The following is a 14,232-nucleotide window of genomic DNA, read 5'->3' on the forward strand; positions in this document are numbered from 1 at the left end:
TGTCCTCAGCTTTCCGTGACTGCTGCTGGCCACCTGCCAGAGACGAGAGCCACTCAGAGCGAGCAGAAAGCCGCGATCTGACGAGCTCTCGGCCTCAAGTGTCGGTGCTCTGAAGCCGGCGAGACGAGCGAGTTAACCCGAAGCTCTTCCATCAGCAGCAGCAGCAGCAGCAGCCGCAGCCTTGCTATCTGCTTACTAAGGCTGGCCGTGTTGACTCAGTAAATATGACAAAATCCTTGACCAAATAACTCCTCTGATAAAGTGTGCCGGAGCTGTGGAGCTGACTGTTGCTACTTTCAGACCTATATTTATATATTCGGGAAGGCATGAAGTTCATTTTGCTGAGCTAGAACTCAAGATACATCTCAGCTGTAAATCAGAAAAGCAAATTTAAAATGTTGAGCTGCTCATGCTGTGATTAAATATCCTAAAAGTGTGTTTCGTGACAGCAGATCCTGTGTCAGGCGTTATTAGGATGATTACTGTTTTAATGAACCTGAATCTGTGTCTCAGAGCTAGAGGTTTTAGTTAATTCGATCCGATGTACACTTCCATTCAACAGTTTGGGACAATTCCATGTTTTCCATCAAAACTCCCACTTTTATTCATGTGCTAACATAACTGCACAAGGGTTTTCTAACCATCAATGAGCCTTTCAACACCATTAGCTAACACAATGTAGCATTAGAACACAGGAGTGATGAATTACAGTTACTCTATATTTGCTAAAATTGATATTATTAGTTAAAATTGCTCTATATAAGATAAAGTTGACAAACACTTACTTGCAAAAAATTTGGGGTCACCCAGAGAATTCCATGTTCTCTATTGAAAAAATCAGTCGTTTCCAGCTAGAATATAGGAGGTCCTCGACTTAAGTTGGATTTCCGTTTCTACGGTGCGACATAAGTCAATTTTTGCCGTAAGTCGGAACTCAAATGACGTGCATCATGATATTTATCAGCTCTATGGAAAAGTCATGAATACCATATGTGGCGTACAACCGGCGAATGTAAACAAAACCGTCTTCCTCTTATAGCACCACATGACGACGTATTCATCCACCCCACTCGCCAACTAGTTCCACACAGCGCAACCAGTTCCAACGTAACGACGAAACACCATAGGTCGTAGAACGTCAAAAACCGAGGATCCCGTGTCGTCATTTACAACATTAACAATGTCTAGACTGGATTTATCATTCACTTAATGTTATCTTCATTGAACAAAACTGCCTTTCTTTCAAAAATTAGCACATTTCTACGTTACCCCAAACTTATAAACGGTAGTGTAGATCATAAATGTGTGTTTGACCGCAGATCCTGTGTCAGTCCGTAGTTTGCAGGCTTGTCAGGAGTTCTGGGATGATTACTGATTTGATAAACCTGAATTTGAGTCTCAGAGCTCAAAGTTTTACAGCTAATTTGATCCAGTGTATGTTTTAAACCGTGTTCTGTGTGAACCGCCATCCAGAGTGAAGGATTCCCTCAGGATTGGGACCGAGGCCAGTCCAGGTATCGGCTAAACCCTGATCTTTCCAATAACATCGTCGAGTGGCAGCTGTGAAAACCACCTCACTGTCCTCTTTAGGGACGAGCGAAAGACGGAGTAGTTAATGCCAGCACAGGGCAGAAATCCACTATAGTAGGTGCTTGTTTCCTGGTTTTGTTGATGTTTCTGTGCTTCTAGTATAAAGATAAATTGTCCAGGTCCTGTCCCAGTTACAGACCAACACATGTAGATGTAGAGTAAGAAACCATTCGATCAATACAGAGCTAATAATGGGCTTTATTGTATTTTTAATGCAGTGAAATTGAGCAGCTGAACAAATACAAACTGCCTTATTTAGGTACCATCTTTGGCCTGCAGTGCCACAGTGACTCCGATCGAACCGAGTTTCTTTAAAAATGCAATCTAAGTTCAAACTCTGGCGGCACACCCGGCTTCCAGTCCAGTCTTTGGCATGGAGACACTACACCCAGTCATTTCGAGCTGCACTACGGCCAGCAGCTCTTCATTTAAAACATGTGTTAAGAACAAGACTCCTGGCTCGGGTCATTTATTGCGGCCGTGTGTTGTTATATATATTGGCCCCAATAAGATAATAAGTTAATCCCCTTTTTTCTCCCCACATCTGTTGAGAAGAAAATGAGTTTTTAAGGATGGGAAACACTGTTGCGTTGGGAAAGTTTCTCTGAGAAGCCAAAATTTAGAGTAGAGTTCTCAAGGACTGAAGCAAAGACTTTTCATACCCTACTATCTGGTTCTTGAAGCTTAAAATAAGTATTTTCTGTTGTTGTTGGTGGTTTATTAGAATATTTTGAGCTCATCAGTTGTCTTTGCTTGGACTTGAGAATCGTGTTTTTTGAATTTTGGCCGTTCATGGTTTCACAAACCTGGATTAACTCTTATTCCAGTTGTGAGAAACGTGATTACTCTAGTTGCATTGCTCAGAAAGAAGCTGGGACTGTTGCATGTCTGCATTTTAACCTGATTTCAGAAATAAGGATTCCAGAAAATTCTGTTATCTGAGGCCTCGAGAACATCTTGAGAACAGCATTTGAAGGTTGCATCGAGAATGTTGTTCTTCTGTAATTGCAGAACAATGAGAGAGTTTTTCTTGAAAAAGTTACGTCATCTGAGGCCATTAGAACATCTGGAGGACTTTTTTTTCAATGTTGCTTTGAGAATCCTCTTGAAAAAGTTCAGTTTTGTTCTGTTTTATTTATATATCATATTGCTGGGATGTTTTCTAAAAGTTCCGTCACGGGAGGACTCGAGAACATCTTGAGAATAACTTTTGAAGGTCACATCGAGAATGCTCTTCGTCTGTAATTGCGAAGTAGTGAGAAACCAGGGTTTTAATCACATATTGAATTACTGGAACGGTTTCTAAAGAAAGTTCTGTCATCTGAGGACTGGAGAACATCTGTAGAACATTTTTTGACTCGTATTGGAAACGTTCTTCTTTTCTAATTGCGGAACACTCGGTTCTGCTTTTCTTAGTCCTTAGTTGTTGCTTGGTTCTAGTTTTGCTTCCTTTGTTCTTAGTTTACCTGATTTTTGCTTTCTAGTTGTTAATTTACATAGTTTTTGCCTTTTTATATCTTATTTTGGACATTACATTTCTAAATTTACACTATTTTTTTAAATCTCTGAACCTAAGTGCTTTTTTAATGTCTGCTGTTGCACAAAGAGAGAGTGACGTGATTTCGATTGGTATGCCATGTACATATTGAAGAATTGCCAATAAAGCTGATTTTGACTGAGAAAGTAGCTTTTTATTCATATATTGCATTATTGGAACGTTTTCTAAAATAAATTCCGTCATCTGAGGCCTTTAGAACATCAGGAGACCATTTTTTGAATGCTACACTGAGCATGTTCTATTTCTGTAGGTGTGGAGCATTAAGAAAGTTCCGTTTTGTTGATATATCATATTACTGGAACATTTTGTAAAGAATGTTTTGTCATCTGGAGCTTTTTTTTTTTTTTTAAAGACAGGAAACACTTTTGAGTTTGGAAAAGAACCGTTCCTCCTACTGCTGTTTCATTTTTCGAGTGTTCTTTTGCTCTATTAATAAGCAAATGTTCTCTCCACTGTGGACCGTTAGTATTCCTTTATCCCACCAGTATATTATTCCGGGTGATGCTAACTGTTACAGGACTGTCCCGTTAAAGTTCCAGTTTAGTTGTAAACATCACCAGTAATCTGAATCTGGATGCTTCATTTATTACGTAAACGAAAAAGGTGATTCTCTGTAATTTTGCGCTCCATATAAATACCATATTCTGCATATAAAAACCAGGATAAGCCTCCAAACCGGGTGTCCATGTAAGCACAATCTGCCGTGATCGTCTGACTGTGTGGCAGATTTTCTGGGCGACGCTGTGAACTCGTTTTCAGTCGTCTTTAGTCTGTTTCAGGTTAAACACTCGACTGACTGATTCCTTCAACCTTAGCGGCAGCATTTGGTGCTCGTGGGTGTTCGTAACTGCTCGGATACTTTGCAGTTTCTTTCTTTTTTTTTCTTTTTTTTGATGTGCAGCTTTCTGCAGACTCATGAGATAGTCTGACACCCACACAAGCTGAGACTCATAACCGACACCGAGCCCCATCTGGTGCACCGAGCCGACCGGCCAAACTGTCGTCTTCGCACGTCGCCGAGGTGTCGCCTCTCCAGACTCTGTTATTTTTATCTGGCTGTTCGGAGGAAGATTGAAGCCGTGCAGGGTGAAGGAATATCAAACGTCTTCTAGGCCTGCAGAACCAAAGGAAATCAGAGCTGTTCTTCAACCAATCGATCGGTCGTGGGTGGGGAAAAAAAACACTGATCTATAGATTAGCTAAATATAGCAAAGTGCACTGACTACTGCTAGCCTAAATGAATTATAAACAGCTATGTTTTGCAGTGTATTAAATCATTTGAACTTGGTTATTTTAAGCTGAAAGGAAAACAGACCAGCATTAATGTGATTTCTGAAAGTAGAACTATATCAGCTGGTGATTTGGAACTAAAACTACTGAAGAATAAACACATCCATACAGTTTTTAGCTTTACTATGTACGCTACCCTTCAGAAGTTTGGGGTCAACCAGACGGTTTAATGTTTTCCATGAAAACTGGCACTTTTATTCGTGTGCTAACAAAACAGTTTTAAGTGACCCAAACTTTTGAACGGTAGTGTACATGACTTAAAGTTGCTCTGTCAGTTGAAGTTGCTCAAAAATGAGTTGAAGTTGCTCTGTGTAAATTAAAGTTGCTCTTTTTGAGGAAAAATTGATATTGGTAAAGTTGTTCTCTATTAAAGTTGCTCCATATTAGTTAAAATTGCTTTGTAAGAATTAAAGTTGCTCTGTATTAATTAAAATTGTGCTGTTTCTAGCTAAAATTGCTCTTATTTGCTAAAGCTGATATTATTATTCTCTGTTGAAATTGCTCTGTTAATTGAAGTTGCTCTATTGTAGCTGAAGTTGCTCTATATATTTGTGAAACTTGATATTATTAAAGTTGCTCCGTATTAATTAAAGTTGCCCAAAAATGAGTTAAAGTTGCTTTATATTAGTTAAGGTTGCTCTGTTTGCTAAGGGTTGCTCTGTTTGCTAAGGTTAGTATTATTAAAGTTGCTCTATTTAAGCTGAAGTTGCTCTGTATTAGTTCCAGTTGATATTATTAGTTGAACTTCCTCTTGATTAAAATTGCTCTAAATGAGTTAAAGTTGACCTGCTCCACCTTTCAAATGTTTGTGACTGTCTAGACTGTATTTATTATTCATTTAATTATATCTTAATTGAAAAAAAATACTTTTCTTTCAAAAATAAAGACATTTCTGGGTCCTCCACTTACATCGGAGTTCTGTTCCTACGTATTCCAAAAAGTTGATTTTCACCTTAATGTGAAAATGTAAACAAAGCCGTTCCTTGCATCACAATATCGATCAGTTCTTTCGAAAAGTCATGAATACCAACGACTTCCATGCATGCATGAGTCATTTTACAAGTTAGTGAAAGTAGCACAGTCCAAGGTGGCGTGCACCCGGTGAATGTAAAGAAAACCGTCTTTTAGCGCCGCGTGACGTCGTATTTGTCTGCTCTGCTCACAAACTAGCGTAACCGGTTCCACGTAACCAGTTCTGACGAAACAGCGTAGGTAGAGGACGCCGTAAACTGAGGAATCCCTGTATATCCCCTGTGTGCTCTGCTCTTGTCTTTATTTCTGTATATTATCTATGTTTAATATGCTGCTGGTTTCCTGAATTTCCCTCTGGATCGATAAAGCACCTACCTAGCTATAGCACAGATAAGTTAGCTGCTATTTTCAGATGATCTGGCATGTTGTTTTTCTTTAGGTGTTCTGTACAAAATGCTGTTTTCACTCGACTTTTTGGCACAGATTTGCAGCCACACAGAAGGCGTCTCTGACCAGACGTCCGTTAGTTGGGATCCGACTTCCAGTAAATGTTAATCAAATGTTAAATACAGTAGATCTCCGTTTGGTTGGACCAGTTCAAAGTGTGAAAAGACGGTGGTTTGTGTCTCCTGCCACTAAAATAACGGATTAATCCTGGAGGGCTGTTGATGTAGAGCTCGTTCTCTTATGGAGACAGTCCAGCCAATGAGAATTTGGTCAAACGAGAGAATATATCGACCAACCGATCAACACCACAGCCCTTCTAGCTTTGGATCAATATTCAGATGATCACTGGCAGCCTTGCTAATTTCCTCATATCCTGCAGAACCTCCAGCGTGTCCAACAGGCCGGCTGCTGCTCCGCCATCTGCTGAGGAGCAACTGAAACTCTGTTAATCGCCGGCACATTTTGCAATCGTGGCAAACAAAAGGCTTGTTTTAAAAAATCAAAACAAGAGCTTTTGTGGCTTTGTGTAATCGGGGCGTGAGGTAAATTCAAACGGGATTAATGGCAGATACTCCGAAGGCCTCCAACCTCTTCTGCTTGAAGTCGTCGGGGCTCGACGGATGAATCAACCAAGGAGAGTCGAGTCAGAATTATACCTAATCCTGAAATGCAGTGATCAAGTCTGGCTGATTTAGACTCACGTGGCTCCAAAACCTGAGACAAAGAGTCCAGAAAGATGGATGTTGAGGTCTTTAAAGGCAAGACAAGTTTATTTGTATAGAACAATTCATACACAAGGCAATCCAAGGTGCTTCACAATGGTAAAGAAATACATTCAGCACAGAACTTTGAAATTATTTAGACATTAGGATCATAGAAATAAAACGTAATTAGGCAATAGAGGTGCATTTAAAGTCAAGAGAATAGATTGAGGATCTAAGAAAAAGCTACAGTAAACAATCTGGTTTTCAGGCCTGATTTAAAACAGTTTGAGCAGAACCTCAGGTGTTCAGGAAGTGAAGCATCATAGCTGAATGCTGCTTCAGTGGTTTTGGTTCTGGTTCTGGGAACACGCAGTAAACCTGTCCCTGATGACCTGAGGCCTCTGGGTGCTTCATATGGAGATAAGTCCAGGATGGAGTTTGGTACAAGACCATTCAAGAATCAGATTTTGAACTCTATCCTTTGACTAACAGGAAGCCAGTGTCGTGACTTGAGGAAAGGCTTTGCATCTGCTTTTTTAAATTTATTTTTGTGTCAGCGGAGTTATGTGACGATCGGCGTACGTTTGTCCAGCTGACTGTTAGCAACATCACTCAAAAACAGATGGATTTGGATGAAGTTTTCAGGGAAGGTCAGAAATGACACAAGGACCAAGTGATTAGATTTTGGCAGTGATGCAGCTTATAGTCTGGATTCACGGATTTGTTAAAGATTTCTGTATCGTTGCGACATAGCAGCACAGCGTCACTGTAACCATGACAACAAGTGAACACTACATCAGCTGCCTTCTGATGATTGTGATCCTACTATGGACTTATCAGGCCTTATCCATCAGAAATGATACGAGGAACAATTGATTAGATTGTGGGGGTGTTTTTGAGTCCCATCAGTTCCTGCCGCCCGCTACATATTTATTAGGTCACGTGATTCGGTATCCGTACATAACGTATACATTTATAACACACACCTGTGCTCAGGGCAAGGTCATCTTCTTTGTGGGTACATCTATATTAAATGGACATGTTCTATAGTGCTGTGATTTCTGGCATTAATTTTTTAAAGATTTCGTCCGTCGGAAGTCATACAACTTATCAGCCTTGGTGGAGTTCTGCGCGCTCTGAGTGCTTTTCTTGTTTTTCTAGTTATTGTGTTATTGTTGTCCTTCAGCTATAAGACTGATTTGTCCTGTCTCGCTCTTCAAGTGTTTTATCTTTTTATTCATTTGTCACATAGTGTCTGAGTGAGGTCGTGAAGCAGTGAGATGGCCTACTTTCTGCACTTACGCCCCGACAAACTAAAACCACAGCTCCTGTTAAGAACAAGAGCTGATATTCTTTGATGCTATGCCGTGAAGCAATTTCTTTTTTCCCGTCTTTGCCGCCCGTTTGTTATCTGTGGAGGCAGAAGTGACCAGAGGGGTGCTAATAACCAAAGTGTTGTCCTGGCGAAGTGGCTCCAGAGATTTTCTTGAAGAATTTACAGCGTCTGGGGAATGAGTTTGATGTGAAACCTGGTTGTTGTTCCAGCAGTTGACCTGTTTTCGAGGGTGCTTTTTGAAATGGTGCAATCATTCGGTACAGCGTCTTTGTGCTGAGAAGTCTGTGGAGGCTGGCAGCGAGCCACATTGTGGGCACAGCGTTGTCTCGGTGATGCACCAGGTGGTATTCTGCAGGTTTCAAGTCAACACTTTTTGCTACAAATCTATTTTATTGCTTTATAAAAGTGAGATTTGTTTTCTTCCCTAGAGGTAAAGGCTTGTAAACTATGTTGTGTTGAATTTATCCGTGATCCTGACCTCTATTTGTTGTTTTTGCTTGGATAAATTTCAGAAAATACAGAAATTGAAGCATTAGGTTGACGAAAGCCCAAAATTTCCTGCAAATCTCAAATGAGTTTTCACAAATACTTGAGCATTTCATTCACCAAATGACTGATTAAGCCAAACAACACATGCAATTATTCAAAATAATCCATCTGCAGCAAACAGGAGGCATTTTACAAGCTGGATATTTGCTATTAAAGCAGTTTTGCATGTGTCTTTTGACTCTTTGTTACTGTAAACATGTGCTCTGCTCATAGGAAATTTATGCACACAGAAAACAGTCGATGCAGATAAAATCTCTTGGTTTCAACTCTGGTGAATGTGACCTTAGAAAGCTTCAGTTCACTCTTTTCAAAGTCATTTTTGGTCAAACACCTGCTGCACTGCAGTAACTGATGGGAGACTAGAGGCTTCTCTGTGTGCAGCTGCTAAGCTAGCTTGCATGTGAGGCGTTCAGGAAGCATCTGTAAATTGTAGAGTCGGTCAATACGCATTGTAGGTGCTGTGTTGATTATAATTAGCCTCTCGGAGGATGTGCTGAATGACGGTGAAGAAGAACTTTATTTTCAGTCATATTTGAACGAGACATGCAATGAAATCAATGAATAATCAACATAATTATGATTTTTGGCCAGAATTGTGCAGCTTGACCATTGTGTTTACTTTGGTTTTAAGCATAGTCTTGCATTTTTATACTAATTAATTAAAACTGAGATCTTAAAGAGCCAATACAACCAAGCCAATAGTGGTTGCTGCATGTTTTGTTCAAACCCTAGTATGTTTATACATGCAAATCCATGCAATATTAATAGTTATGTCCGTATTCCCATTTATGTAAGAATCTGTGCATTACTACTGGCACGTGCAAGAATGTCATTTCTGTTTAGTACTTCTGTATATGTTGGTTTATTTTGGATATTTTTTATTCTGTATTTCATTTTCTAAATGTTTGAACCGTCTTTGTTGCTGTGCCAACATCTTGTCTTATCTAACATTACAAGTAGTTTTGAGTCCAACTTGACCAAACCCCCCTGCGATGTTTGGCGGCATCAGAATCGTGACAGAATTGAACTTTTAAACAGTAGAATTTAGCCTCACAATGATATCGCTTTATTTTGTTCCCATACAGCAGGTCCTCAGTTTATGACATCCTCATCCTACAGCGTGTCGTGGTTACATCGCCAAATCACATAAATTTGTTAAGAAAGTCTTGTTCCTTCATTCCGACATAGGGCGTTTCAGACGTTAAAACAAATTTCACACAGGAACTATTTGGCGGCCTGTTGGACGAACATGTTGTCACATGGCGCTATACGAGGAAGGAGCCTTTGTTTCCATTCGCCATTTGTACGCCACATTGGATTGTGCTACATTCACTTTCTTTTGTTTGTGTTGTTTTTTGGGAAACTTTCTGCCCTTCATTGTGGCTCCTAAACGTTTTAGTAGTGTGTTTGTCTCGGTGAGTGACATAGGTTCTTATGTACATATGTGACTTCCCACTTAAGGCGAAAAGCACATTATGTTGCGCGGTGGGAACGGAATAACCCCCACCTCAACTTACACTCTGTCCGCTGATTTTATTCCACAGGACTGATTCTGTTTTTTTGTTTTTTTTAGTGAAGTCCAAGCAGAGCTTGTCTTCATCAGAGAACCAACACAGCTACTCGTGGTACCAAAACGCCTCTGAGAGCGACAGGAAGCCGCTGGCCCAGACCACCACTCTGAAGACGGGCTCCAAGGCAGAATCCACCTACGACTCCTGGGATGTCATCATGGGTCTCCGCCCGCCTTCGCCCACCCAGGAACCCCGAAACCCCGCCCCCACGCTCTCCTGGGTTTCGGCGGGCGTCACCGCTGCCGGCTTCGACCCAGTCCAGACCCGGCACCAGAAGCCGCCCTCCCCTCCGCGGCTCCAGAGCCTCAGCGAGAGCGATGACATGGGCGGCGATTCCGACCTCCTGGAGTTGTCAGACTTCTCCCAGACCTCCACTTCATCGTCACTTGAAAGAAACTCTAACTGTCGGACATACAGGAGGCCAAACAAACAGGGCTCGGGCAAAGCCTCGGACTCCAGCGGCTTTGCGAGTACCGTTTTTGACAGTGACCTTCACAAATCCACGTCTGACGGCAGCAATAAAACGACAGGTAGTGGAGGGAGTCGGAGCAGGACGAGGGACTACACAGTGCTGCACCCCTCCTCCATGTCAATGTGCAACGTCACCATCCAGGGCCGAGGTGTGGAGGAGTTTAGCACCGACGCAGCGCCTTCTAGTGGCAGCAGTAGCGGCGGTTCTGGTAGCACAACACAGCTAGAAGAGACTGGGTGGCAGCGGAAGAAGACGGAACAGCAAAATACAAGGTAGGTCAACACAAGATGGAACTTTCTGGAATAAATTCCACTGGAGGCCAGCAAAAGAGAATAGATTCCTACTTCTTATATGATCAATATGACTGGAAAAACCAACTTAAAGTAAGGTGTGAGGCCAGTAGAGCAGGTTCAGTGCTTCTCAGGATAAAAATCTTTCATCATAGGACAAAGGTGATCACTCAGAGCAACTTTTTATTGATTTGCAGCGATTCTTTACCATAAAGAGAGGGACTGAAATCATGCCATGTAAATGCCCCCTAATCCAGGTCAAGAGGTTGAGGGTTCAGGTTTTTCCTTTGATTTGTCACCCATCTGCACATCATCACATAGAGTTTGGATTGAGGTTCAGAGTTTATTCACAACTTTGGAAACAGAACTTGAAAATAACAAATCTATTCAGTCACATTCCCAGCATATAATCATCATTTTGCTTAATAGTTCCTATGAGTCGACTTTATCAGGAACATTCACTGCTCAAATTATCATTCATCCTGTAATAAATTTAATGAAGCATTAACACATGAGGAACCATCAAATCTGTGAGGACAGTAAATCCTTTGAAAATGTGATTTCAGTTGGAAGTCGATTAGCCGTTCAGCCCAAGTTGTTCCCAAAGTTATTCATGAACTCTGAAGCTCAGATCTGAGCTGACACAAGTGTGAGGTTGTCGTATTGCTGAGTGTAACGCATGTGGTGAGGATAATGTTAGCTCCAGTGCTAAAGATGTTACTGATTGTTGGTTCAAACAATTAAAAATATGTCAACTGACGGTACAGAAGACAAACGTTGCTTTAGCTGCAGTACCCGGTCATCTCACTCTTTTAATACCATAGTAAACCCTGCTGTAACATCTCGTCCTACATTACAAATAACTGTGGTTCCAACCTCTTCCAACTCACCTGGGATGTTGGGCAGCATCAGAATTACGCCGTAAATTAACGTTTTTAAACATTAGAGTTGAGTGTCACAGTTCTTTATTTTGTGCACGTACAGTAGGTCCTCAACTTATGGCATTTCATGGTTACGTTGCCATCTCCCATAAGTTTGTTAACAAAGTCTTGTTCCATGATTCCGACATAAGGCCTTTGCGATGTGAAAACATATTTTGCATTGGAAATGGTTGGAGAGTGGACGAATACGTCGTCATACAGCCCTGTACGAGGAAGACGGCTTTGTTTACATTTTCCAGTTGTGCGCCACATTGGATTGTGCTACATTCGCTTTCTTTCGTTTGTGTTGTTTTGTTAGAAACTTCCTGCCATTCATTATGGCTGCCAAGCGTTTTACCACTATGTTAGCGTAGATGAGTGACATCGGTACTTATGTACATATGTGAATTCCGATTGTCCTGGTTGTTTACACTTTAATACCACAGCAAACCCAGCAAAACGGTCACTTGGACTACTGGCAGTTCTGTGCTTGCAAGCAGAGAGCATTATGGGAGTTTTTTTTAGTAAATTGCCACTATGAGAAAGTGTCCTGTGATGCTAATGCCTACCAGACTGAGCTTTTTTTGCTTTGTCTGCATCATTGGAGCGTCTTATGTGATGACTTTGTTTTGTGTTATTGGATTATTAACTGTTAAGGAAATAAGATAATTTGCCAAAATGTGCATCCTTGTCCAGTCCACTGACTGATTATACCAGGCGGTGAAATGGTCTTTGAAAATTAACCGGTGATAAATGATTAAGACTGCATTCGCGCTAATTTGGTTTCATTTTAAACCACATAACTTCTGCTACTTTCTGCATTACTTTAAGACCTAACAGAGACTTTTGGGAGCTCTGTGGGGGTTGCGTGTTAGAGGGATGTGATTTTTCCGCTAATTCGCGGAATTCCGCTGTTTTTCAGGGATGGGAATTTACCGCTGATCCCCACCGATTTCATTTGTTTGAACGCCGATTTCACAAGTTTGAACACTTTATTGTCCCTGATACTCCCGCACGATGGTAACGACGTTAACGATAGCTTGTTAACGACGATTGTAAACGGCCCAGCGATTGGAAGTCGCCCCCCCCCCCCCCCCGGCTAGAATCAGAACTTGCTGATCCCATCCCTGGTTTTAGTTCAGATGGTGAGAAATTTAGATTTTAGTAAACAAGGACACAAACACTCGTGTTAGCTTCCTGATTGGCTTTAATCGTGACACGGTGTTGTTCTGGAATTCGTCTCGCTCCGATCTTGTGACCAGTTTTGCAGAGAAAACGATGTCATAAGCTTTGACTTCCAGCGTTTAATTCAACACGGATAATAAGCCGTTAAATCTTCTGTGCTGCTTGTTCCTGCTTCATGTTTGGCCGCTGTATGTGAGACGTTGTTAGTGTGCATGGAGATTATTTCCGAATCAAAGCTAAAATGCTCATTGTTTTAAAATGATATATCTTTGTGAGGATGTAGCCTTTTGCAGTTTGCAGGACTCGCATATTCTCTACTCCATAAATCTGTGTTTGCTAACAGCGAACCTCTGCAGCAGATTGTTTTGGTTCAGAGTTGGAAAGACGATGAACACGCCAGGTCGAATTACTGTGAATTTAGCCTCAGATGATCCATAAAATACCCAGAATATTTATAATTTACACAGAACGATTCAACCACTAAAAAAAAAAAAAAACACATCTTGGTTTGAATATTTCACTCGGTGAAACGAGCAACTGTGTCTTTTTGTCTCTTTGTGTCTTTCTTTTGTTTCCTTGAGTCTTTCTTTGTGTCTTTCTTTTGTCTCTCAGAGGCTTTCTTTTGTTTCTTTGAGTCTTCTTATCTCTTTTAGTCTTTCTTTTGTCTCTTTCTTTGTGTCTTTCTTTGTCTTTCTTTGTCTCTTTGAGTCTTTCTTTAGTTTCTGTTTCTTTTTTGTTTCCTTGAGTCTTTCTTTTGTCTTTGTGTTCTTTTCTCTTTGTGTATTTATTTTGTTTGTCTGAGTCTTTTTGTCTCTGTGTCTTTGTTTTGTGTTTTTCAGTGTTTTGTTTGTCTCTTTCTTTTATCTCTTTGTGTCTTTCTTTTGTTTCTTTAAGTCTTTCTTTTCTCTCTTTTTTTGTCTCTTTGAGTCTTTCTTTTGTTTCTTTGAGTCACACTGAGTTAAAATGAGTGAAGAGATGAACTGAAAGAAGAAATGCTCAGGATTTTAATAAAGTAAAAGCTCCTTAACGGGGACGCCGCTGTATATGAAACCAAATTTCATCCCCGTCTGCCGAGGAAGTCTGAATGGCAGCACATGGTTATATCAGGAATGTAGAATACATTCAGTGTCGCCTGCTGTCTGATTTCAGAACTCGCCTGCTGCTACTTTCAGAAAGATCCCGCTGAGAAAATTTATCAGAGGGGAAAAAATCAATAAAGCAAGTGGCTGAAAATATGTTTAAGTAAACATGCAAGCTGTGTTGGCTCACACAGAGAAACGTTAGTATTAGTATTATTCTGTAGCTGTTCATTTACATCTTTTAGCATCCGCATTTCATTTTGGTGTCA

The 14,232-nt window shown here is 40.8% G+C and overlaps 1 protein-coding gene across 1 annotated transcript in view; it reads left to right on the top strand.

Annotated features, from left to right (window-relative positions):
• The window catches only part of LOC110960022 (wings apart-like protein homolog), a 70,433-nt gene that overhangs the window by 4,392 nt on the left and 51,809 nt on the right, over positions 1-14,232 (top strand). The window contains exon 3 of the mRNA XM_022207066.2: positions 10,020-10,761. Within this exon, the coding sequence (XP_022062758.1) occupies positions 10,020-10,761 (742 nt within the window). The remainder of the gene's footprint in view (positions 1-10,019; positions 10,762-14,232) is intronic.

Source organism: Acanthochromis polyacanthus, chromosome 19 (assembly GCF_021347895.1).
Source record: "Acanthochromis polyacanthus isolate Apoly-LR-REF ecotype Palm Island chromosome 19, KAUST_Apoly_ChrSc, whole genome shotgun sequence".
Classification (NCBI taxonomy): Eukaryota; Metazoa; Chordata; class Actinopteri; family Pomacentridae; genus Acanthochromis; species Acanthochromis polyacanthus.